The sequence below is a fragment of the Cetorhinus maximus genome, chromosome 7 (genome assembly GCF_964194155.1).
Source record: "Cetorhinus maximus chromosome 7, sCetMax3.hap1.1, whole genome shotgun sequence".
In the NCBI taxonomy this organism is placed as follows: domain Eukaryota; kingdom Metazoa; phylum Chordata; class Chondrichthyes; order Lamniformes; family Cetorhinidae; genus Cetorhinus; species Cetorhinus maximus.
Genome location: NC_135885.1, coordinates 136,106,106 through 136,131,627, shown reverse-complemented (window position 1 = coordinate 136,131,627; position 25,522 = coordinate 136,106,106). Strand labels below are relative to the sequence as shown.

Sequence of the window (25,522 nt, the reverse complement as noted above, 5' to 3'; positions counted from 1 at the left end):
ATACTGTCACCTGGCAACATCATTGGAAACCACAGCATCAGTTTCCACACATGCGCTGATGACACCACCACCTCTCTCGACCTCTTGTCTCTAAATTGTCAGATTGCTTGCCTGACACCCATTGGAGGAACAGAAATTTTGTCCAATTTAATATTCAGAAAACAGAAGCTATTGTCATCAGTCCTCACCATAGACTCTGTTCCCTTGCCCTTTATGCTAGTCCTCTCCCTGGCAACTGGCTGAGGCAGAACCAGACTGTTCCCAACCTTCACTACATGAGATGAGCTTCCTACCACATACACGCACGATCACTAAGATGCCTAATTTCACCTCCCTAACATCACCCGACTGTGAACTTGATTCAGCTTATATGCTGCTGAAACTCTCCTTTGCTATCTCTACACTTGACTATTCCAATGCACTCTTGGCCAGCCTGTCTTGTTCTACCCACTGCAAACTTGAAGCCATTCAGAGCTCTGTTGTCTTTGTCCTAACTTGTACCAAGTCCCTCAGCTCCCCTGTGCTCACTGACCTTCATTAGTTCTTGGTTAAGTAATGCCTCAATTTTAAAATTGTCACCGTTATTTTCAAATCCCTCCATTGCTTCCTTCTCCCGATCTCTGTGATCTCCTCTAGCCTTACAGTCCCTCAGGATCACTGTGCTCCAAGTCCGGCCTTCTGAAAATTTCTGATTTTAATCACTCCACCATTTGGGGCCACACGTTCAGCTGCCTAGACCTTAAGCTCTGGAATTCTCAGCTCTCTACCTCGCTTGCCTTCTCACTCTTTTGTACCTATCAAGGTTTTGGTCACCTGGCGTAATATCTCCTTATGTGGTCCGGTGTCAAATTTTGTTTGAAACTGCCTTGAAACCTATTTTGATGTTAAAGGCATTGTATAAATGCAAGTTGTTGTTGTAAAGTTGAGGTTAGGATGGTTTCAAGCTTCACAGAATCTTTACAGTGCAGGAGGAGGCCATTCGGCCCATTGAATCTGCACTGGCTCTCTGAAAGACCATTCTACCTAAGCCCACTCCCCTGCCTTATCACCATAATCTTGCACATTCTTTCTTTTCAGATAGCTGTCCAATTCCTTTTTGAATACTTCGAACGAACCTGCCTCCACCACCCTTCTCAGAAAGTTTCTTCCAGACTCCAACCACCATCTGGGTGATTTTCTTTTTCGTCTCAACACTTTTACTCCTTCTACCAATTATTTTGAATCTATGCCCTCTGGTTCTTGGTGCTCCCTTGAGTGGGAACAGTTTCTCACAATTAACCCTGTCCATACACCTCACGATCTTGAATACCCCTATCAAGTCTCCTCTCAGCCTTATTTTCTCCAAGGAAAACAGTCCCAACCTCTTCAATCTGTCCTCATAGCTACAGTTCTTCATCCCGGGAACCATTCTTGTGAATCTCCTCTGTACTCTCTCCAATGCCTTCCTCTCCTTCCTCAAGTGTGGTGCCCAGATCTGGATGCAGTACTCCAGACGAGGCCTAACTAGTGTCTTATACAAGTTCAATATGACTTCCATACTCCTGTACTCAATGCCCGTATTAATAAAACCTAAGATAATATATGCTTTACTAACTGGTCTCTCGACATACCCTGCCATCTTCAATGACTTATGCACATAAATACCGATGTCCCTCTGTTCCTGCACCTCCTTTAGAGTTTCTCGTTTTATTTTACACTGTCTCTCCATATTCTTCCTGCCAAATAGAATTGCCTCACACTTCTCTGCATTGAACTTCATCTGCTACCTGTCCGCCCAATCCATCAACATATATATGTCCTTTTGAAGTTCAAGACTATCCTCATCACAATTGATAACATTTCCAGTCTTCGAATCATCTGAAAATTTCAAAACCATACCCTAAACACCACTGTCTAGGTCATTAATATATGTCAGGAAAAGCAAGATTCCCAGCACTGACCCCTGGGGAACTCCACTACAAGCCTTCTTCCAATCTGAAAAATGTTCATTAACCACTACTCTTTGACTCATTCTTCAGGCAATGCCTTGGCCAATCAGGGTCAAACAACCTGGTTTAAATTTCAAACAATGCTTGGCAGTTAACTGTCAGCCACCATCAATTGGCGATTCTCCATGGAAATGCCTCTATCAATCAGAGTCCCTTGCCAACCAATCAGCACTCCCTTCTCATACAACATAAATTGTATTTTTCCTCTTATATAGGTATTTTCTTTCGATGTGTCCTGATGTGGCCAAGACGAAAAGCTTCGACATGGTTCTTTTTTCAGCAATGCTCAAGTACTCTCTGTTTCCTGTCACTCAGCCAATTTCTTATCCAAGTGTCTACTTTCTCTTTTATTCCATGAGCTAGAATTTTGCTCACAATTCTGTTGTGTGACACTCTATCAAATGCATTTTGAAAATCCATGTACAGCAGCATTGCCCTTATCAACCTCCTCTGTTACTTCCGCAAAAAACTTCAGAAAATTAGTTAAATATGATTTTCCCTTAATGAATCCCTGCTGGCTTTACTTAATTATCCTGTACTTGTCTAAGTGACTATTGATTTTGTCCCAAACTATAGTTTCCAGATGTTTCCCTACCACTGAAGTCAAACTAACTGGTTTGTAGTTGCCAGCTTTATCCTTGCACCCCTTTTTTGAACAAGTGTGTAACATTCGTAGTTCTCCAGCCCTCTAGCACCACCCTTGTGTCTAAGGATGACTGGGAGATTATCATTAGTGCCTCCACAATTTCCACTCTCACTTCCCTCAGTACCCTTGGATGCATCTCATCTGGTCCTGGTATTTTATCAATTTTAAGTAAAGATAGCCTTTCGCCTCTTTCTCAATTATAAATTCTTCTAGTGTACCAGTTACCTTCTGTCACCTCAGCCTGGCTAGCATCTTCTTCCTTTGTAAAGACAGGTGCAAAATATTTGTTTAATACCTCCACTATTTCACCTGCCTCCATGTGCAAGTCCCCATTTTTATCCCTAGTCGGACCTACTCTTTCTTTTACCACCCTTTTATTATTTATATGCTTATAGAAGGCCTTGAGATTCCATTTTATATTAGCTGCCAGTCTCTTTTCATGCCCTCTGCTTGCTTTTCTTAATAGTTTTTTCACTTCCCCTCTGCTTCTTCTATATTCAGCCTGATTCTCCATTGTATATTCTATATGACATCTGTCATTCAGATCAGTTGCATCTGATGCAATCTCATCTCATCAAAGTTGGCTTTCCCCTAATTAATTATCCCTGCTCTGGGTTGTTCCTTGTCTTTTGCCATGGCCAACCTAAACCTTATGATACAATGGTCACTGTTCCCTAAATGCTCTCCCACTGATATTTGATCCACTTGGGCCAACTCATTCCCCAGAACCAGGTCCAACAGTACTTGCCCCCTCATTGGACTGGAAACATACTGCTGCAGAAATTATCTTGAACACATCCCAGGAGCTCTCGCCCCTCTTGTTCCTTTGCAGTATTCCTATCCCAGTCTATATTTGGATAATTGAAATATGCCATTATGATTGCTCTATAATTCTTGCAATTTCTTGTAATTTCTTTGCAGATTTGTTTCTCTACATCCCTTCCACTGGTTGGTGGTCTATACATTACACCGATCAATCTTATTACACCTTTTTCATTCCTTGCCTCTAGCCAGAGAGATTCCATCTTGGCCACTCTGGAACATCCTTTCTCTTCAGAACTGTAATGCTATCTTTAATCAACACTGCCATTCCCTCTCCCCCTTTTCTTCCTTTCCTGTCTCTCCTAAACACCTTGTACCCAGGAATATTTAATGCTCAGTCCTGCCTTCCTTTGAGCCAGGCCTCTGTTATAGCAATAATATCATAATTCCATTTGTCAACCTGTGCCTATAGTTCACCAATCTTATTAAAACCACTGTGTACATTTACACACATGCACACTAGTCCTGATTTAGGCTTTTTTTACATTCCCCCTTACCCTGACACCATCTAATGATTTACCGTTGCCTACTCTAATTCAATGAAACTCTCTAAGTATTCTATCGACCTTGATACTACTCTCTGATATATCCTCCTTATAAGTTAATACTTCAATACTTCCTACTGCCAGTTCCTCTCCACTCTGAATGTCCCCTCAGGTTCCCATTACCCTGTCAATCCAGTTTAAACCCGCCCCGGCAGCACTAGCAAATCTCCCCATGAGTACATTCGTCCCAGTCCTGTTAAGGTGTAACCTGTCCTTCTTGTACAGGTCCCACCTGCCCCAGAACTGGTCCCAATGCCTCAGAAATCTAAAGCCCTCCCTCCTACTCCGCTTCTCCAACCACATGTTGAAGTGCTCAATCTTCATATTCTTATGCTCACTAGCATGTGGCACTGGGAGTAATCTGAGATTGCTGCTCTTGAGGTCTCAATTCTTAATTCACTTCCTAACTCCTTAAAACCTGCTTTCAGGAACTCATCCCTTTTCCAACCTATATCATTGATCCCAAAGTGGACCATGACCTGGCTGTTCACCCTCCCCTAATAGAATGTCCAGCAGCTGTTTGGTGACATCCTTAGTCCTGGTACCAGGGAGGCAACATACCATCCTGGGATCATGTCTACGGACACAATAACGCCTGTCTGCTCCCCTAACTAGGGAATCCCCTACCACTACAGGACTTCCACTCTTCCTCCTCCCCTCCAGTGCAGCTGAGCCACCCACGGTGCCACGAACTTGGCTCTTGCTACAATCCCCTGAGGAACCATCTCGCTCACCAGTATCCAAAATGGAAAAAAAGTTAGAGAGCGAGACAGCCTCAGGGGATTTCTGCACTCTTGCCTGTTTCTCTTAGATACTCTGGTGGTCACCCATTCCCTCTCTGCCTATGTACTACTTATGTGTACTATGTGACTACCTCCCTAGGCAATGCATCCACATAATCCTCAGCCTTGCAGATGCACCACAGTGATTCCAGCTGCCACTCAAGTTTCTGCAGCTGGTGACAGTTCCTGCAGATATAGTCGCACGACTTCCCACATCCTGCAAGATGCACATTCCACATGGCTGAGCTGCACTCACATACCTTAAACTTTGTATAAAGTATTTACTACAGCATGGTATAATTATACTAACTCACCTGTCACTCACCAATCATCTCCTCTGTGCCGAGTCCGGAAAGGACAATACTTAACATCCAATCAACTTACGGGACTCCTGTGATGTCACTGAATAGATTTTATCTGTAAACTCCTGGTTCGCTCTCTCTGCTGTTTTATGGACTTGTCTCTCTCTCTCTCTCTCTGAACTCCCACTGCTTTATAAGCTCTCTAATGTTGTTTAGTTAGCTTAATTTAATTACTTTCTCAATTAACTTAGAATAATTCCTGCATATATCACAGCTCTTTCCCCCTGTGCACCGAATTCCCATGTGAACCTAATTTGCTACTCACTCGTTCTCCGTCTCACTCCGGTGTAGTCACCTGTCTCCTCACGTGCCCCTTACTCCTACTATTGACATTAATGAAATTAGTCACTTTGGAGTTGTGGGCATTACATTGTTCATCAATCAACTCTCATTGTCTATCACATTTTCTGATGTCTGTCCAAAACTTCTAGAAAGCTCTGAGAACATAAAGAGATGGCAATGCAGGAACCCAGAAAGTTTAACAGTGCCACCAAAAATTAGTCTTTCTTGTACCAAGGGTGAAATAAAAGGGACGGAAAGCTTGTGTCTTTGTTTCTTCAATCTCTTCCCTCGGAGAACTGTGTGATTTAATGGACGGGATTTCAGGTTGTTTAACAATGAGTGCTCATTCCCTAGCCATAACCATCTTTCTACCAACTGATAGGGTGGTTAGTTCAATGGGGTTTAATGGGATGCCACAACCCCTAAAATAAGGTGGGGAGGGACACTCTCACCCACTAGATGTGAATTACTCGATGAACGCCAACCCAGAGTTCAGAGCTAGAACTTGCCATGACTGTCTGGAGTGGGGTTTGAACTCTGCATCTATCTGACTCAGAGATGACAATGCTGCCATTAAGCTAAAGACTGACTCCAAAATCGAATGAAATAACGTAATGCAAAACGTTAGGATGTATGAATGGGTCACTGTGTTTCATTTCTCTTTAATCACAACGCATAGCAGAAATAGCACAAAAATTAATGACACCTTCTGTTGGCACCTACCACCGTCCCAACAGTGACATGACTTTGATGTTCACAAATGCCAAGCGAAGGTCACCACTTGTACACAGGCTTTACTTAATCACACTGATGAAATCACTTTAACAAACATCAGTTGATCTGGTATTACCCGAGTGAACAATCTGGGCCAAGAATGCAATGGGCATTTCGGATGGTGTACGAGTTTTATATCACCAATCTCACCTTCCAAGCTCAAGGCAAATGATGGGCCAGAGAACGGCGCAACCCTACCTCCAGCCTCTGATCTTCTAAAGTGGGGGATTCTCATTGGGAGTGTAGGATTCTTTTCGAATGCCAATAAAACTGATCCTGTAATGAGTTGAGCAGTTTACTTCCTCGCGCACCCCCCCACCCCCACTCTGCCCCCCTCATCCCAATCAACAAGAACAATAAGTTGTGCTGTTGTTTATGTTTATGTAATATAATCTAGTTCATGGCACACATACATTATAGGATGGCCTGAAATTGGGGTATAGCTGTGGACAGGCAGGTACTATGGATCAGGGAAGCTTGCTGCCTGCTCCCTGACCTTAGAACTCCCTCTAATTCAAGCAGATAATGTGGCCACATAATCTTTTACCATCCAGGTGCTATTAATGGACAAGAACTGTGCACTAAGGAAACCCAAGATTTTCTGGTTTCCTCTCTGAAGTACTGCTAATACCAACAACAACTTACATTTATATAGCACCTTTACTAAAATAAAACATGTCAAGATGCTTTACAAGAGCATTATCAAACAGCATTTGGCACTGAACCACATTAGGAGATATCAGGCTGGATGACAAAAAGTTTGGTCAAAGAGATAGGTTTTGAGGAGTCTGTTAAAGGAGGAAACAGAGGTAGGGAGGTGGAGAGGTGTAGGAAGAGAATTTCAGTGTTTAGGGCCTAGAGAGTTGAAGGGACAGCCACCCGTGGTGATCAGCAACCAGACTTTTCATATCTCACCTGAATGACCCCTATTCCTGTATGAGAATAGACCATGAACATCATCCTAGCTCAGTTTAGTAAAGGCAACCAAACTCAAGAAAAACTGAAGGAACATTCCTAACTATGCGTCCATTTCTTTGTTGGCTGCAGCGAATAAAAGTGCAGAGACAAGCTTTCATCTCAAACGCTTTAAGTGCATTCGACAGCCTGTTCGTTATTACCTCAAGGGGGCTGTGGTTGAGAGGTCTAAATTGAGCAGCTAAATTAACACATATCCTAGTGTTTGGTTAGGCAGTTGAGGCACCGTGAAACAGAATAGCACTTCTGTTTTGTATTTTATCTTTTAAGAACCTGCTTGCCTTTTGACACCGTTTAAATTTAAAAAAAAACAAAATCTACTTTGCAGTATTAACGCATTGCAAAGTTCTGAACCTTGCAGGTTCTGCTTTCAAAGTTCTAAGGTGTACATTCGAATGTCCTTTGTGCTGCTGTCAGGCCCAGTCGACTGTGACACAAAACGCATCTCTCGCACCTTATCTGGAAGTCATTAGTTCAGATCAGCAAATCCGTCACAAGGGCAGTGCTTGATATAAACAAGAGATCACCAAGACATTGCTGGTAATCAATAGTAGGACAGCTCGAGTATTGAGGCCCCTCCAGTGCTCATCATTTTTCTCACCCTCCATTTCGATGGCCAAACGAAGAATTAATTCCAATAATAAATCTGAGGTGATTTAAATCCGGGACCATGCGGCTGCCTGCTTTAATGATTTATTTTGTACATTTCACGAAGCGGGAGATTTGTCCATTCCGACTGACAGGTCACCTTCAAACGCCACAGGCAGACCATTCTTCATCATGCAGACGAGCATCTCATCCTAGCAAGTAAATATTAAAGTAAAATAGTCCAATTGATTGTGGATGAAAGAGAGAAGGCACCACGGCCATATATTTTACCCAAAGTGCTAATGCCTCACTTTCTGTGCCTTCAGTGGCTCATTTACTAGAATTATAATGCTGCTTGGAGGCAGCGGCTCAAGGTTACAGTGTGAAAGGGAAGAGATAAAACAGTTTCCTATTAGCTTCATTGGCATGACCGCACTCTGTTAATCAGTGGATCTCAGCTCAGGCGATTAGTCTGACCCTATCTGCTCGCTTATCTGCAGTCACAGCTTCTCTGTCCCAACTTCCTTAACAAATTTTCCACCAAAAGGTTCAGCCAGACGTTTTTTTCCAGGCTGCACGTATCGCTTTGTTTAATTGTTAGCATACCCAAGGGTTTATGAGTGCTGTGATATTGGTCACAATGGAAATCAGTTGAAAAGAATATACGTGATGGTTTAAGCAGAACTCACAGTAACGAGTTCACTGAGCGGTTCACTGAGAAACAAGCTGGGCTAACACCAGTCCATAGCGAGGTATCACTCCAGGCACCTAGTTACATTCTCCCCCCCTTTAGAAACAAGTCTCCACTGTTATCACTTTGGTGATTCTCCCCCTTTCACCTCTCTGCCTTCCAGCTCTAATCTCCACACACTGTTGGCTTTGGGCTACCAACTGTTCCCACACCATGCACTGCCACTATTGTGACCTCTCCAGAGCTGTCACTCCCAGCCATTCGCACTGTGTTATCTTACTTCAGCTTTAAACTTTGCTGTTCACTTCCATTTACCCCGAATGAGCAAGATGACTCTATTGTTTGATATGCAAGCTACAGGAAACAGTTACAAAGTGATGAGCTCACCGGGCAAACAATGAGAGCTTTATAGCGAATTCTCGGTGACTTGACAACGTTCAACACGTGATGTCAGACGGAATTCCGCCCCTGATCCGCAACTGTCAGGCCTAATGTAGAAATCTTTCCGCAAACTACATCTCAACAATTGTATCCGTCTGGGGACAATTGCATTGATGCAGCTTTCTGGTAATACATTTTCTATTAAATCTCACATCCAAAGTGCCACACACAAGTGTTATGAAACAAAATTTGGCACTGAATCACACAAGGAGACGTCAGGGCAGGTGATCAAAAGTTTGGTCAAAGAGGTGGGTTTTAAGGAGAGTGTTAAAGGGGAAAAGAGAAGTAAAGAGGTAGCGAGGCGGAATTCCAGCGCTTACAGCCTTGGCGGAAAAAGGTTGGTGGAGCGATTAAAACCGGGAATTCCCAAGAGAGCAGATTTGGAAGAGCGCAGATATCTCGGAGGGATGTGGGGGCTGGAGGGGATTTCAGAGATAGAAAGGGATAAGGCCATGGAGGGATTTGAAAAGAAAAATGAAAATTTTAAAATTGAGGTGTTACTTAAGCCGGAGCCAATGTAGGTCAGTGACAACAGGAGTGATGGGTGAACAGAATTAGGACATGGACACCAGAGTTTAGGATGACCTTAAGTTTATAGAGGGTTGAACGTGCAAGGCTGGCCAGGCATAGTTAATGTTTTTGATTAAAACTCCTCTACTCTACCACTCATGGTGTGATACTGAGTCACACAAAGCAGGTATGTTACACACTTGACATTCTGTGCTGATTTGGCTAGTCTAAGCAGTAGGCCTGATACAATTGGTTTCATAGCCCTGGGATAGGGAAGGGGTGAACAGAAACCCTGGACATCCCAAAGCACTTTACAACAAATGAAGTGCTTTTGAAGTGTAGTAACTGTTATAATATAGGAGACACAGCAGCCAATTTGCACACAGCTGAGGTGTGCACAGCAAGCTCCCCCAAGCAGCATTGTGATAATGACCAGATAATCTGTTTTGCTGATATTGATTTAAGATATTGTCAGGGCATTGGGGAGAACTCCTCTGCCATTCTTCAAAATAACACCATGGCATCTATTGCATCCAACCAGGAGAGCAAATGAGGTCTCAATTTAATTTGAAAGGTGGCATCTCCAAAAGTGCTGCACTCCCTCAGTAATCCCTCAGACTGCCAGCCAAGATTTTAGTGCTCAAGTCTCTGGAGTGGGACTTGAATCCATAAGCCCCTGACTCAGAGATAAGAGCGCCACAAACTGATCCATGGATTGCTGGGCATGTCCATGAAGAATAATCACTCTATGAGGTTTCAGGGGGCTGCTGAAACCCATGTTGCATGAGAAAAAAACAATGTCAACCAGCTATCACCATTTTCAGTCAGTGGTGGCAGTGAAAGAATTTGCATCTGCCCCCTGCTGTCACAAAGTAACCCACCGTGCACCTCCGCAAATCTATGAAATATACAGCTGTTATTTTATTTCATTTTGATAAGGTTTAATAAAGCAACAATGTGCATTGATATCGTGGCATTTCCAACTCAGATATAGAGCTGTCGGACAGGTGGCCAAAAGCTCAGTAAGAGATGAAAGCAAAGAACTGCGGATGCTGGAAATCCAAAACAAAAACAAAAACAAAAATACCTGTAAAAACTCAGCAGGTCTGGCAGCATCGGTAGAGAGGAGCACAGTTAGCGTTTCGAGTCCGCGTGACCTTCAACAGAACAGGTATTTTTGTTTTTGTTTTTGCTCAGTAAAAGACGTCGGTTTTAAGCAATGTCTTAATTCAGGAGAGAGAAGCAATGATGATGTTGGCTCTTTTTAATACCAGAAAAAAGCTTGAGCTATTCATGATGTGGGACAAAGCCCTCCCCCATTGCACATTTCAGCTGAGATTTGATCCATTCTTGTTATTAAATATCGCATGTATGACACTGCCGATGAAAGGAACCCTCACTAGATTAACTCCTTTGTAAGTGTGAGCTGAGTTGACAATGTTTTATTTTTCACTTCTGACCCAGTTTGTGTCAGTACAGTCACGGGTGTTCTGGCACCTTATTTTGTTACCCCAAACAGAGATTGATCTCGATCACCCAGCAAATCTGTGACCCCACCCCACCCCACCATCCCCCACTTCTCCCCCTCCTCTTCCCGCCCCTCACCCTTATCGGGAAATCTCTTCTGATTGCCCGAGTTAATGCCATTTTCCTTTTCGTTTTCACACTAACACCCAAGGGGTTCCAGCTCTCATTTTTTACTTCTGCAAGCATAAATCAACTGATGGACACTATAAAAAGAATATGAAGCAAGACAAAAAAGCAAAAAAATTGTCACAAGTACAGAGGAGATGCGCATTGAGCAGCAAAAGTAAAACACAGAAGCAAATTCAGTGAATCACCTTAGAGGTATGCATGTTACTGAATGGCATGAGCTAATATTGCGGATTGTCCAATCTATTTGCAGCGACAGGGCTCAACATAGTCAGATTCAGCTTGTTGCATAAGGAAGTGATAAATAGATTCAGGATGTCTGACTTTATAATTTTTGGAGTGTAGGATTTTGGTTCCCATTCAGGGGTGATAGATTGCTTCCATGTGGCATCACCCAAACTCAGCTGTTCCTTGGTTTGCAACTTCTTTTCTATCCCAACAATACACACTAACCAAATGTCAGAAAGATATACCTTATGGTGTAAGGATGGTACTTCTGTTCTCACACCAACCATCCTTCTGCCAGCCTAGCATAAGAAGTAAGTTTAACGTCAATGCATTATTTTTTGTGGATAGGTCTATGTTGTGGAATCAAACCCACTAGTAATGGGTTGGGGCTTAACACCACAGCCATCAACTGGTGAGGGCCAACTGCCACTTATCTACTTGGGGATGAAAGGCAGTGTGCTAATCCTTTGAATTTATTGAGCCACCCTATTTTCCAAGATCTTTAGATGCCTGTGAATCATTTTAACCCTATTATTCAACCTAAACAAACTTTTATTGTCCACATTAATTTGATGTGCCATTAACAATCTGAATAACAAAATGCACATACTGTATAGAAATATGTACACCTAATCCCCACACATCAATCACATCTATTTTGAAAGCACATATACGAGATTGTGTTTTACATTTTCATATAGGAAGGAATATTATTGTAAAATGAGGTGGCTTTACTACTATGTTCTTCTGATGAGATTATTTTGACATTGGGGAATTGAATACATCCATTTATCAGGCTTTATCACAGACATGAATCCATATTGAAGAAGGGTGGGATGAGGTTTGTGCGGAGGATAAGCACCAGTATAGACATGTTGGGCAAAATGGTCTGTTGCCATTTCTATATGGTTCTATGTAATGCTGTGGTTCACATGTGCAGCATTCCAATATAGCAATCTGAATGTCTAAAACAAAACGAGACCTTGCAGCAGGTCTCCCATATCTCACTTCAGTCACACTGTTCCAGATCAGATGGAAGGGAAGCATTCAACCAATTGACATTGAGTTGAAAAGCAGAAAAGCAGGCTGAGTAAAAACTAAGAATGTGACAATGGATTCTTCAACCTATATCCGATAGCTGATGAATGTATGCTAGATTGCTTCCTTTCCAATAAAGTGCAGAAGAATCAGGACTGAACTAAAACCAAAGCATGCCTGACCATTCTCCCATTGCACACAGTAAAGGTGCAATTCTGAATCAAAACAAAGCACCATATCATATTTCTGCAATGAAAGACTCTTTTTTATTCATTCATGCGATGTGGGTGTCGCTGGCTAGGCCAGCATTTATTGCCCATCCCTAATTGTCCCTGAGAAGGCAGTGGTGAGCTGCATTCTTGAGCGGCTGCACTCCATGTGGTGTAGGTACACCCACAGTGTTGTTAGGGAGGGAGTTCCAGGATTTTGACCCAGCGACAGTGAAGGAACGGCGATGTATTTCCAAGTCAGGATGGTGAGTGGCTTGGAGGGGAACCTCCAGGTGGTGGTATTCCCATTTCTCTCCTGCACTTGTCCTTCTAGATGGTAGTGGTCATGGGTTTGGAAGGTGCTGCCTAAGGAGCCTTGGTGAGCTCTTGCAGTGCATCTTGTAGATGGTAAACACTGCTGTCATTGTACATTGGTAGTCGGGGGAGTGAATGTTTGTGGATGTGGTGTCAATCAAGCGGGTTGCTTTGTCCTGGATGGTGTCAAGCTTCTTGAGTGTGGTTGGAGCTGCACTCATCAGGGCAAGTGGAGAGTATTCCACCACACTCCTGACTGCAACTTCTAATTAGTGGACAGGCTTTGGGGAGTCAGGAGGTGAGTTACTTGCCACAGGGTTCCTAGTCTTTGACCTGCTTTTGTGTGGCCACAGTATTTATATGGCTAATCCAGTTCAGTTTCCAGTCAATAGTAACCCCCCAGGATGTTGATGGTGGAGGATTCAATGACGGTAATGCCATTGAATGTCAAGAGGCAATGGTTAGATTTTCTCTTGTTGGAGGGTATCCCTTTAGGCAGGAGGGGCCCTAAAATCCTGGCCATACACTCAGCACTTCTGGCTGAAGATTGTTGCAAGTGCTTCAGCCTTATCTTTTGCACTGATGTTCTGGGCTCCCTCATCATTGAAGGTGGGGATATTAGTGGAGCTTCCTCCCCCAGTGAGTTGTTTAGTTGACCACCACCATTCACAACTGTATGTGGTAGGACTGCAGAGCTTGGATCTGATCCATTGGTTGTAGGATCGCTTAACTCTGTCTATCACTTGCTGCTTATGCTGTTTGGCACACAAGTAGTTCTGTGTTGTAGCTTCACCAGATTGACACCTCATTTTTAGGTATGCCTGGTGCTGCTCCTTGCGTGCCCACCTGCACTTTTCATTGAACCAGGGGTTGATCCCCTGGCTTGATGGTAATGGTAGAGTGGGGAGTATGCAGGGCTATCGTGTTACAGATTGTGATTATGTACAATTCTGCTGCTGTGGATGGCCCACAGCGCCACATGGTTGCCCAGTCTTCAACTGCTAGATCTGTTTGAAATCTATCCCATTTAGCATGGTGGTAGTGCCACACAACATGATGGTGGGTATCTTTAGTGTGAGACGGGATTTTGTCTCCACAACGACTGTGCGGCGGTCACTCCTATCGATACTGTCATGGACAGATGCATCTGCGGCAGGCAGGTTGGTGAGGATGAGGTCAAGTATGTTTTTCCCTCTTGTTGGTTCCCTCACCATCTGATGCAAACCCAGTCCAGCAGCTACGTCCTTTAGGACTCAGCCAGCCCGGTCTGTTGTGGCGCTACCAAGACACTTAACAGTTAACTTAGGGCCAGTAAAGTGCTAACTGTAACAACAGATGTTGGGAAAATTTGTTTTTGGAACCCCAACCAAACCAATCTATTAAAGACTATCTGATTATCTGTCCTGCATACACCAGCCCTCCATTCACAAGTAATTATTGGTTAGCACAAGATTAAAAGTCACAGACTGCATTGAATGTTGAAGAGGGCTTTTTCACCTGAGTAGAATAAATGAATGAAGTGACCTTTGCAACACTAGTGGGTGGATGTCTCTTTCTGGATTTTGAGTGTGAGGTTAGTTGGCACCAGCGATTAGGGTTGTCAACCCTCCAAGAATGCCCTGGTGCTATGAATTAAGAATTGAGCTCATGGACACTACTTCCAGCAATCCTAGAGAAAAATTATAATGTTACTCTCATTGAACACTTCTCTTTATTCATTGTAAAAATATTAGAAATGGGGTGGGGGGTTGTTCGGAGGAGGATGATAACGGTATATGGGCCAACAGCCAAGAACCATCCGATCGAGTGATGGAAAGTCTGTTAACATTCCAGGGGAAGTGGGACGGCACGAGGATGGATGTGTCAGGTGACCAATGGCAGGAATCTGGTTGTGAAGGGAGAGGGTGGAGGTTCAGACGAGAGGGTGAGCGCACCCAACCAGAGCCAGCAACTGTACCAGTGACGTGCCACAGCAATGCTGTTTGGGTGGCCTGGAACGACTGGAAGTTTAAGCAATGGCATTTTCTGATTTAAGGATAGTCTCAAACACCATAATTATGCCATTTTTCCCACTTAACACTACTTAATATTGGTTAATATGCCTCAGAATTTAACTTGTCCGCTTCCAGCTACTGTCGCCGACCTACCCTGTTCAAATGTGAAAGTAATCTATAATACCAGAGCAAAGAACATGGGAGCTTCCCAGAGCCTTTCACCGTACAACATTCCAGGAGGTTAGAAGCTTTTAGGTGTGCCTGCTATGATCGATTGGTTATCTCAAGCCCATGTTGCTGCATTAATCCTGACGGTAAGAGGTAGAATTGAATCATTGTACTTACTACAGCATAGCTTAAGACATGACAGAAAGCCAGAAATTAACACAATGAAATAACAAGAAATCATTTCAGAAAAGGGTCTTAATGCTCATTAATTGTTGTACAAGTTGATAATCTGTGCTCCCTAAAAGAAACTGGAGCACCGCATTCATTTCTGCATACTGCACCTGAGACAAGGTATGTTGGCCTTAGCAGGGGCGTGGCACAGATTCCCTGAAATTTAACAGGGCTAAAGGAGTTAAAAGGACGTGTTGTGGTGCAGTGGGTACCATCCCTGCCTCTGAGCCAGAAGCTCCGTGTTCAAGTCCCACTTCGGGGCTTGATGGCCGAGGAAGTTGCATTCATAACGTGGCCAAACAGGTTGATCATCAACCTGTAAATCCTTCTGCTATACCCAATGGCAGGTGGTTAAGAGTGGGAGGGTCAGCTGTGCTTGATATGGTGTGATGCCCCTCAAACTACAGCCTCTGGCAACAGGCCTGCAACCTGTCCCAGGAAAGCTAGCTACGGATCAGATGTAAGCATGTGCTTTGCCTGCCTCATGCATCATTAGATGCAGGAAGGGAATCAAGAAGAAAAGTTCAAATGTAAGGGAGAGGTTGCACAGGCTATACTTGTATTCCCTTGAGTGCAGAAGATTAAGAGGTGATTAAAACATTTGATAGTTTCTCTCTATCCTACTTCCTCTGGTTAAAATCAGAGCTGTTCAGAGTTAATTTCAGGAAGCATTTCTTCTAACAAAGTGTAGTGGAAATCTGGAATTCTCTTCTGTCAAAAAGAATGCTGTTGAAGCTTGGGGGTGGGGTGGGGGTCAATTGAAAATTTCAAAATATCATTTGTTCGGCAAGCTATAAAGGGCAATGGAGCCAAGTTGGGTACAGGGTTCATGTGCTGATCAGCCATTATCTAATTTAATAGCAATATGCTCAAGAGGCTGAATAACCTCCTTCTATCCATAGGAGAAACAAGAATACTATTTTCACTGATGATCAGATAGCCCAGCAACATCAATTTATATGACATGGTCATCCAGTAAGACTAGCCTTGTGACCATCAAAGTCAGGACACTTTTTCCTGGGGCTTTCCTGTCACTTGAAGCCTGTCTGCTTCAGTCAGTTGATGTTTGCTTCCTGGCTTAGCTGATAGGTTCATCCCCTTGCGGAAGCAAAGCTATATATCCATCTCTGTGGGAGTTCAAATTCATCTCATCCGGCTTCACTCTGCTCCCACCTCCACATCTGCACACTTTGGTCATGCAGTATTAGTGGCAAACACTTCCACCTGCTCTTTGTAAAATGCATTTGCTTGCTACTTTAAAGAAGCCAATAACCTGGTTTGCTTTGAACTGGTCAAAAGCTCAGTTAAATTGAACTAGCAGATGGAGAAATTTCGTACAAACACATTTTGCTAATATCACACAGTGCAGTTACAACTTTACATGTACCTCAAAAGACACGTCCAGCTGGACAATCATGAAGCAGCATTAAAGCAATTACGAAAAGAAGTGATAATCTAGGTGGTCATACTTTCTGAACAGCAGGTTGTCAGTGCAGAGGACAATGACTCAGACTTCCCTCACTTCCTGATAGCAGGGATTACGTGAGATGGCAAATGGCCCATAGAGCTCTGTCCGCTGGGAAAGAGCATTATTCTTTGCAGGAAGGGGTAGATAGCTGCCTTTGGGCTTTCTGCAGGGAGGTTGGCCCATCAAGGGCATGTTGGAAATTATAGTTCAACCCTCCACAACATTTTCTGACCATTTGGGATAATGGTCGAAAAATCATGCACGACAGACATCAAATTTTTAATATGAACTTTGATGCACGAGGAGTCCATCAAAAACCAGGAAATTCAGAATATGGCATGTAAAATGGCTGTTTTGTCATTATTGGAGTTACATTGCAAAGAGGAGGCCATTTGGACCATCGTTCATGTGTTGGCTTTCTGAAGGAGCTATTGGCTTAGTCCCTTTCCCATGCTCCATACCCATTGCTTAGTGACAACATTCCTGTTTTGAGTCAAGGTTGGAAGCCTACTGTGGACATCCCAGTGAGTGGGGCCTGAAGCTCTGACTCTGAACCCTGGATGGGCATCGACAGGATATTCAGCTCCAGAGGGTGTAGGTGGCCTGCTCTCCATTTTATGGGTACTGAAAACCCATAAGCTCTTCCTTTCATATTGAACAAACTGTCTTAATGGTTGGTACAACTGCAGTTCTGGCTACAAAAGCAACCAGTCAACACAAACGCATTAGTAACAACCACCAATTTGTCTTGTCTGTTCGGCTGCCAGTGTCTTGTGGGCTGGAAGGCAGGCTGTTTTGTGGGGGAAATATGCATTTCTGTTAGTTTACACAATGATGAAGCTTGGTTTTGTGGTGGATAAACAAACAATCACCATTACACACAATTATGCCATTACAACAATCACACAGTAGTGGCACTCTTGACTCTAAGCCACAAATTTGTGGGTTCAAATCCCTTTCCAGAGACTTGCGCACAAAATCTAGGCTGACACTGAGGAAGTGCTGCACTGGTAGAGGTGCCATCTTTTGAATGAGGTGTTAAACCCAGTGCTAGGCTTGGCATTCTCCTGGTGGTGATTCATTAACATATGCATCTATGATGGGAACGTAAGGACGTCGGAATGCACAGAACCATCAGACAAGTTCCAGTATCTTGGAAACATATCCCAAAGCACCTATCATACCTCACTACTAATAATTTTTATTGGGTAATAAATTTAATTCTCTAGAAGTTGCCGATACAATCTCTCATCCCTTGCCAGCCATTCTCCACTTTCATCACCTTCAACATAAAATAATTAAATCTAAATTGTCTTTTTGTCTTCTCACTTCTAATCTTGAGGTTGTGTAATTTTGTTGTAGGATCTGTGAATATGTTAAATATTTATCCTCTCTTTACCTTTTGCTATCGTAAATCAGACTTGATCCTTCTCCTTTCCAGTGTAAACATTCCTGCAGCCTCTCTTTACATTTCAAGTGCCTAACCCTAGCTATCAACTTGGTTGGCCCTTGTCAATTTTGAATATCATTCTCATAAGGCGGCGAACAAAATCATGCACAGTCGTCCAGGTGGGGCAGATAATACCCCCCACTTGCCTGGATGAATGCAGCTCCCATAACATTCAAGAAGCTTGACACCGCCTAGGACAAAGCAGCCCGTTTAATTGGCACCACATCCACAAACATTCACTCCGTCCACCACCGATGCACAGTTGGAATTCACCAAGGCTCCTTTGGCAGCACCTTCCAAACCCACGACCACTACCATCTAGAAGGACAAGGGCAGCAGAGAGATAGGAACACCACCACCTGGAAGTTCCCCTCCAAGTCACTCACAAATCTGACTTGGAAATACATCGCTGTTCCTTCACTGTCGCTGGGTCAAAATCCTGGAACTCCCTCCCTAACAGCACTGTGGATGTAGTTACACCACATGGACTGCAGTAGTTTAAGAAGGCAGCTCACCACCACCTTCTCAAGGGCAATTAGGGCTGGGCAATAAATGCTGGCCCAGCCAGCGAAGCCCACATCCCATGAATGAATAAAAAAAAACATTCTTGCCAAGCTAAATGGTGGGAATTTCATGGGCAGTGCGTTTTATTAAGACTGGGATTTTCCGGTTCCATCATGGTGGATGCGGCAAGTCAGCCAAAAGTTCAATGGCATTGGCGGCACCAGTAAACCCCACCAGCAGGCAGGACCAGAAAATCCCGCCATCAGTCTCTGCCACCATGCTCATTGTGGTGTTAAGAAAGAAGGCTGTGTTTTGATTTCAAGGGAGTTGAGTTTTCACCTCTTCCTGACATTGGATTGTACTCGATCTTGACTAACATTTACACAAGATTCTATCCCGTCTCCTCTCACATTAGACCAGTCAACCAGACCTTACAAATGCTGTTCTTTCCTTCTCACCGAACCTGAGTCATCGATTCCAATGGCTCAGCAAATTTAATGAATATCTTTTTTAAAAATTCGTTCATGGGATGTGGGCACCGCTGGCTAGGCCAGCATTTATTACCCATCCCTAACTGCCCTTGTTCAGAGGGCATTTAAGAATCAGCCACATTGCTGTGGGTCTGGAGTCACATGTAGGCCAGACCAGATAAGGATGCAGGTTTTCCTTCCCTAAAGGACATGAAGAGCAAAAAGGCCACAGGTCCAGCCATTGACCTGTGTAAAGTTAGCTGCTCAATATGATCAGGGTACCAGGATTAACCACAGTGCCTGGTTAACAAAGGCTCTGGAGCTGGTTGATTTGGTTTGCTGAACAAACTAAATATTGAGTATATTTAAGTGCAGAGCCCCTCCCACTCTCTCATACGAGGCAGCTAATGCTGCACTGGTGCAACAAGTGTCACAAGGATGCAGGTTTTAAGTTGTCCTTTTTAAAAATTTATTCATTCTTGGGATGTGGGCGTCGCTCCCTTGAGGGCATTTAAGAGTCAACCACATTGGTGTGGGTCTGGAGTCACATGTAGGCCAGACCAGGTAAGTAAAAAATCAGTTTTCCTGACCAGGTAAGGACAGCAGATTTACTTTCCCAAAGGACTTTAGTGAATCAGATGGGTTTTTACAACATGGTTTCATGGTCATCATTAGACTTTTAATTCCAGATTTTTATTGAATTTAAATTCCACCATCTGCCATGGTGGGATTCGAACCCAGGTCCCCAGAGCATTACCCTGGGTCTCTGGATTATCAATTTAGTGAAATACCACTATGCCACCGCCTCCCCTACGTCTAGATGAGCTGCTAAACAAGCTGGAGACCTTCATCTGTCCTTTCACATTATCACCCAGTCCGGTCTGTGCTGTCAGCCGACGAAGGCTTTGTTATTTGCATCCACAGCTGAGGGTTGAAAATCAGAGTTTTCCTTCTCTTTGGTCAGCCATCAACCTAGGCTGACAAGTCCTAACTGCCCGGAGCTGTCTGGTTTTGAGGTGTCAGATGCCCGCCTTCACGCCTCTGCCCACAGTTCGAAACAGGGATTAACATGTGAAGCCAGGCAATAGGAGCTTGTTTTGGAGAGATTCCATTAGCTCAGTTGGCTGGTTTGTAATGCAGGTGTGATGCCAACAGCATGGGTTCAATTCCTGTGCCAGCCCTGCCTTCTCAACCTCACCCCTCGCCTGAGGTGTGATGACCCTCAGGTTACACTCACCACCAGTCATCTCTCTCTCTCTAATGAGATTGTAGTCTATGGTCCTCTGGGACTTCACCTGATACACTGGCCATGTGGAATTTCTTGTGGATGAAGAGTATCTCAACTCTCTTCACCATTCTGGTCCTTCCTAATCCTTGTTAGAGCTTCCTAACCCTTGTTTGAGCTGGAAGTACACATATGTAGATTGACCAGGGCTCAGTTGTGAGGTACAGCATGGCCAATATCCTACGACGAATGGCAGTTGATAATGGCCACTTGGGTGAGGTACTAGAAGGAAGCTTGCAAATGTGCGTCAACAACTTCACAAAATGGAGGGGACAGAAACCAATTTGTAGAGGAAAGTGTAAAGAAAGCTCCTCCCTACCCCCTGAAATTCTCCAAGGTGTTAAAATCGATACTGTTATGAGTTCTCCTGTAAGGCCCTATAAATACCAATTGACTTTTGGCCGCTCTCCAAATCTTCCCATTGTGGTGGAGTCAGGGATGTAAAATGTGGCGAGCAAATTTTTGATATTGGGTAATAGAGTTATCAGGAATTATTTATAAAAGTATTTACCATCTCGTCCAACAACAATCTATTTACAGGATGACAGAGCCTAGAATCTTCAAAGTTACATTGTTTTAAGTCCAAAGCCTGACCTTGAGTGGGATAGAAAGGGTTGGGTGGGTCGGAGAAGTGAAGGGTGGAATCACTGTTTGAACCGTGAGCTTTGCATTGCTAATGACGGACATTAAAACAAACTTAAAGAATCTGCGAAGTCTTACATTTATTCATGATTGCACATTATTCTACACAGAAGTGCATTAAAAAGAAAAGGAATTTTCTAGAATCTACTGACATGGGAATAGTGCATGAGGCGAATGTTACGCCGGTGGGATTTCACAGTCCCCACTGAAGTCAATGGGCCTTTGAACGGCTCGCCACATTTTATGGCCCCGCCCCTGCCACGATGGGGGCGTAGAATCCCACCCCTGGTTTTTAACAGCGATCTTACACCCAAATTTCCTGAATCGCATCAACATTCGCCACGACATAAAAACCGGCATAGGCCAAGTGAAAATCAACAGAAACAAGCAATCGGGTTGTGAACGTTAAAGCTTGAAGCCATCATTTGTGCATGTAAAGCGCAGCATGTTTGGGAAAATGCAATCGTAAGCTTTCCTCTTTTGTAATGGAATACATAATGATGCCATAAAAAAGCATTCAAAGGTATAGAAAATTCAGTGCGGCTATGCATAAGGAGAAATAACATGTAAAAGAAACTGCTAAAAACAACCAGTAAAGAAATTGACAAAAAAACTAGCGACTCCAAGTGTTCCTGTACTTTTGGCCATCAATTCCGGTCCCGCCAGCCGCGGGATTCGTCGCTGACGGGATGGGGAAATTTGGCGAGCGGCCAAAAGTCAATTGACGATACCTGCCTCTGGCGGGACTGGAAAACATGGGCCCTGAGTTTTTGCATGTGAGCAAAGCTATTTTAACAAGCCAAGTGGGGTTTCAGCGAATGAGACTGGGCAGCAATGCAAATGTCTGGGGCAGTCGTGCATATTGGTTGTTTCGGCGTAAAACCAGTGTAAATCATTTATTTGCAAATTTTCCCAGGAAAGAAAAGTGGAACAACTCTATGCTGATGCTGTAGTTACTCTGAAACTGCCAGAAAATTACTTCCAGGATTTTCTGGGCCTTTGTGTGCAACGTACCAGTCCATTCAAATGGGCCCAGTGGCAACTCTAGTAAGTGTTCAGCAAGGCCTATGCGAAATTGGCAATGTCACAGTATTTGCAAAAATGTGATTTTTTTTGTGTCTACGTTTTTTTTTTGCCTGATATTAACATGTGTCGGACTCTTAATTCGTAGATTATTTTTTGAGGGAACTCACCAATACTGGAGTTCATGTCACCATTTTCAGACTCTGTACCATGCTGGTTACTGTTACCATGGAAGCTGTTCATGGCTTCTAGTTTGATCTTCTTCGCCTTCATGGCCTCTGCTATGGCGGCATTGGTAGCTGCTGCTGCTGCGGCTGCTGCTGCCGCCGTGAGACCTGATAAAGAGACGACGAGACAAAAAGAGATACATAGTGAAATAGGCAAACACTTCTAAGATTAGCCTATGATGGTGTATATTAAACTGCGTAAACTTCAGCTCATCCAAAACTCTGCCGACTGTATCCTAACTTGTTCACCCATCACTCCTGTGTTCTCTGACCCTTCGTTGGCTCCTGGTCCAACAATGCCTCAGATTTAAAATTCTCATCCTTGTTTTCAAACCCCTCCATGGCTTTGCTCATCTCTATCTCTATAATCTCCTTCAGCCCCAGAACCCTCCGAGGTCTCTGGGTTCCTCCAGGTCTGGCCTCTTGAGCATGCCCAATTTTAATTGCCCCGTCCAGCCATCCCTTCAGCTGCTTAGGCCTAAGGTTCTGGAATTCCCTCCTTAAATCTCTCCGGCTCTCTATCTCTCACTTTATTCCTTTAAGATGCTTCTTGAAACTTACCTCTTTTGATCAAGTATTTAGTAATCTGTCTTAATATCTCCTTATATGACTTGGTGTCAACTTTTGCTTAATAACTAGTCTTCTGAAGTACCTGGAGATGTTTTACTACATTAAAGGCGCTATGCAAATGCAAGCTATTGATGTTGTAATGCTCCTTCATAGCAAAGTCATCAGGTAACACTCAACCTCAAGATCACAGGTGAAGGAGACCACTTATCGGAATCCTGCCATCACCCTCAGCCCAGATATAGGCATGAATCACTACCTCCAAGGATAAAGAAGGGAGGAGAGCATTAGAAATTTGTCACTACCCATCCAAACCAATCCATGCACTTACATCTGACGTTCTTTCATCTGTGAAGCCCTACTTGGATGTTTGTCATGAATTTGTATCTGGAATGAAGGAAGTGTCTAAGTATGAAGTCTATGTGGAGTTTACTGCTCCATCTGTGTTTTGCAATTGAATGCCCCCACTCCGTGACCTTCTCATTTAGTTGGCCCAGGCTGTGAAGTTGAAGATTCACGTCGGGCTGGTTGTCGATGACAGATGCAAATCGCTTGTTGCCAAGTAAATTGAAGCATGTATCAGGCAGCCAACGGAGAACCTCCTTGTAGTACTTGAGCTAAGTGTAGCTCTTATGATTAAGTCTGAGGCAGTTTGGAAGCATGTGTCATCTTACCATTCCATGTTGCCTTATGTTTTGAATTAGAAGTTAGAAGGATACCCCATTCGTAAACAAGCTGGCTACTAAGAGCTTTATAAAAACTCTGAAACAAACACAGATACACAGTCATTTTTTTTCTTAAATAACCTATTGTTGGCGATAATCTGTTGATTAATGGATCTAACTTGAGCACTGACATCACTAGTGGTAAAATGAACCCGTGGAAACAATGATAAGTACACCTCCATTGTCTGACTTGGGGCTATAATCATCACAATGGTAATGAGCCAGGGATGGTTGGTTCATGATTCTTCCAAAGAAGATGCACAATCCATCCTCCTCACAGTCACTGTTCCGCCCTGTTCATCCTCTGAGGAAAAGTTCTGCAAAATTACTTCCTGGTTCTCAAATATAAATCGTGCACAAGCCAGAATGCCGATCTGAATTTACTTCTTGCTGCATTATACTTACCAGGACAATCAGCTTAACACTTCCATGCTCCAATGCAGCTTAGGGCTGATCATGTTACAGGCAAAATTTAATCATCTATGATGTCCACATGTATTATATAACATGACACAGAATCCCACTGTTAATCATATATTTACACGCTCTTTTTCCTCTTTCAAACTTCCCCCAGTCTCATCGTGATATGCAGTCCTTGTTGGATAAAGGGCCCCAATCACTCTCCAGTATCACCAAGTGGCCATTCATTACATGCTATGCCTTGACAATGAGCTCCAGCAGGTCTTTCACTCAACTCTGTGGTGAGAGTGGGGAAGGAGTGTCGTGGCTATAAAACGACACCAATCTTGGCGGCTCCTGAGCTGGGATCAGCAGCAGGTGATCGGGAGCGGAGTTTACACCCTCCAAACTAGGGGGCCTCATTACAGCTCCCTTATTACCACTAACCTGGCTCAGATCTATTAATACAGCTTAGATGGCTTGGGAATCACTTTGGAGTCAACAGCCCAACTGCTGACAGTAAAAACTTGTAAACTGCACCGCACTAACTGTTGCCAACCCTGGGTTGACATATTCCTGGAGGTTTTATCACATGAACTCCCAGCTCCAGCTGCTCAGTCAAACAGCCATTTTCCCTTGCTCCCATCTCTTGATATTCTTATCGCTAACAGAATGGAAACTGAAAGCAAACACACCTTTTTTTCATTCTCTCAATGATTTTTCTCCTGAGATTGACCTGAACAAGCCTAGAGGGTTAGCAACCATGAATAGTTTATTTCACATACCTACAATCAAATCCTTTTGAGATACGCCACTACAACAACACTTGTCTGATCACATTAGTCACCACTACTTGCATAAATAAGTTCCTTGATGGAGGATGCAAATTAATATGATCGTCTCCAGACATTTTATTAGCAATACCCTCAAGCTACCAGAGATTGCTATACCCGTTCTAAAAGATGCAAGTTTCATGTATGGCTTTTAACACAAGAGCATGTCGCTAATGTTCAGGTTCTAACATATAGAATTTAATATAAAAATCCTAACTGTAGAATTAAAGTTACAGGGCCTCTCAGTTTCTCCTCCCTTCCAATCTCCCTACCCCGCCACCACTATCTCCAATGCACAAGGCTGCGATCTAAGAACCAAAAGTCGTGATTGAGGAGCAGAGCCCAGTGTCTTAAGCTCATAGTACTTTTGTAACAAAAGCAGAGGTTACAACATGGTCAGCAAGGTAAATGCTATTGCAACGGCTACGGCCAAATGAGGGAAGAAAGTGCAAAAAGATTCCCCAGTATAACTGGCGCAGGTCTTTATAGGGCTGCCAACCCTGCAAAAATCCCCAAGAATTATAAATTACTGACACTACTCTGAGAAAATTCTCTTTTGTTTATTAATTATAAAAACATCGGACATGGAAAACAGGCGGTTTGGATGATACTCCACTTGTCAGTCAATCGGCTAATGGACTTTCCAATTGGCTGGGAGCACCGTCCGTCATGAGTCCGGACATGTTG

At 43.6% G+C, this 25,522-nt stretch overlaps 1 protein-coding gene across 5 annotated transcripts in view; it reads right to left on the bottom strand.

Moving 5' to 3' along the window:
- LOC144683022 (dachshund homolog 1-like) overlaps window positions 1–25,522 on the bottom strand; it is a 551,253-nt gene that overhangs the window by 266,557 nt on the left and 259,174 nt on the right. For 4 of the 5 annotated variants that reach the window (XM_078546003.1, XM_078546005.1, XM_078546001.1 and 1 more), the window contains exon 3: window positions 22,255–22,419. In XM_078546003.1, coding sequence (XP_078402129.1) covers window positions 22,255–22,419 — 165 coding nt within the window. The remainder of the gene's footprint in view (window positions 1–22,254; window positions 22,420–25,522) is intronic. The other variant, XM_078546002.1, reaches the window with a different exon arrangement.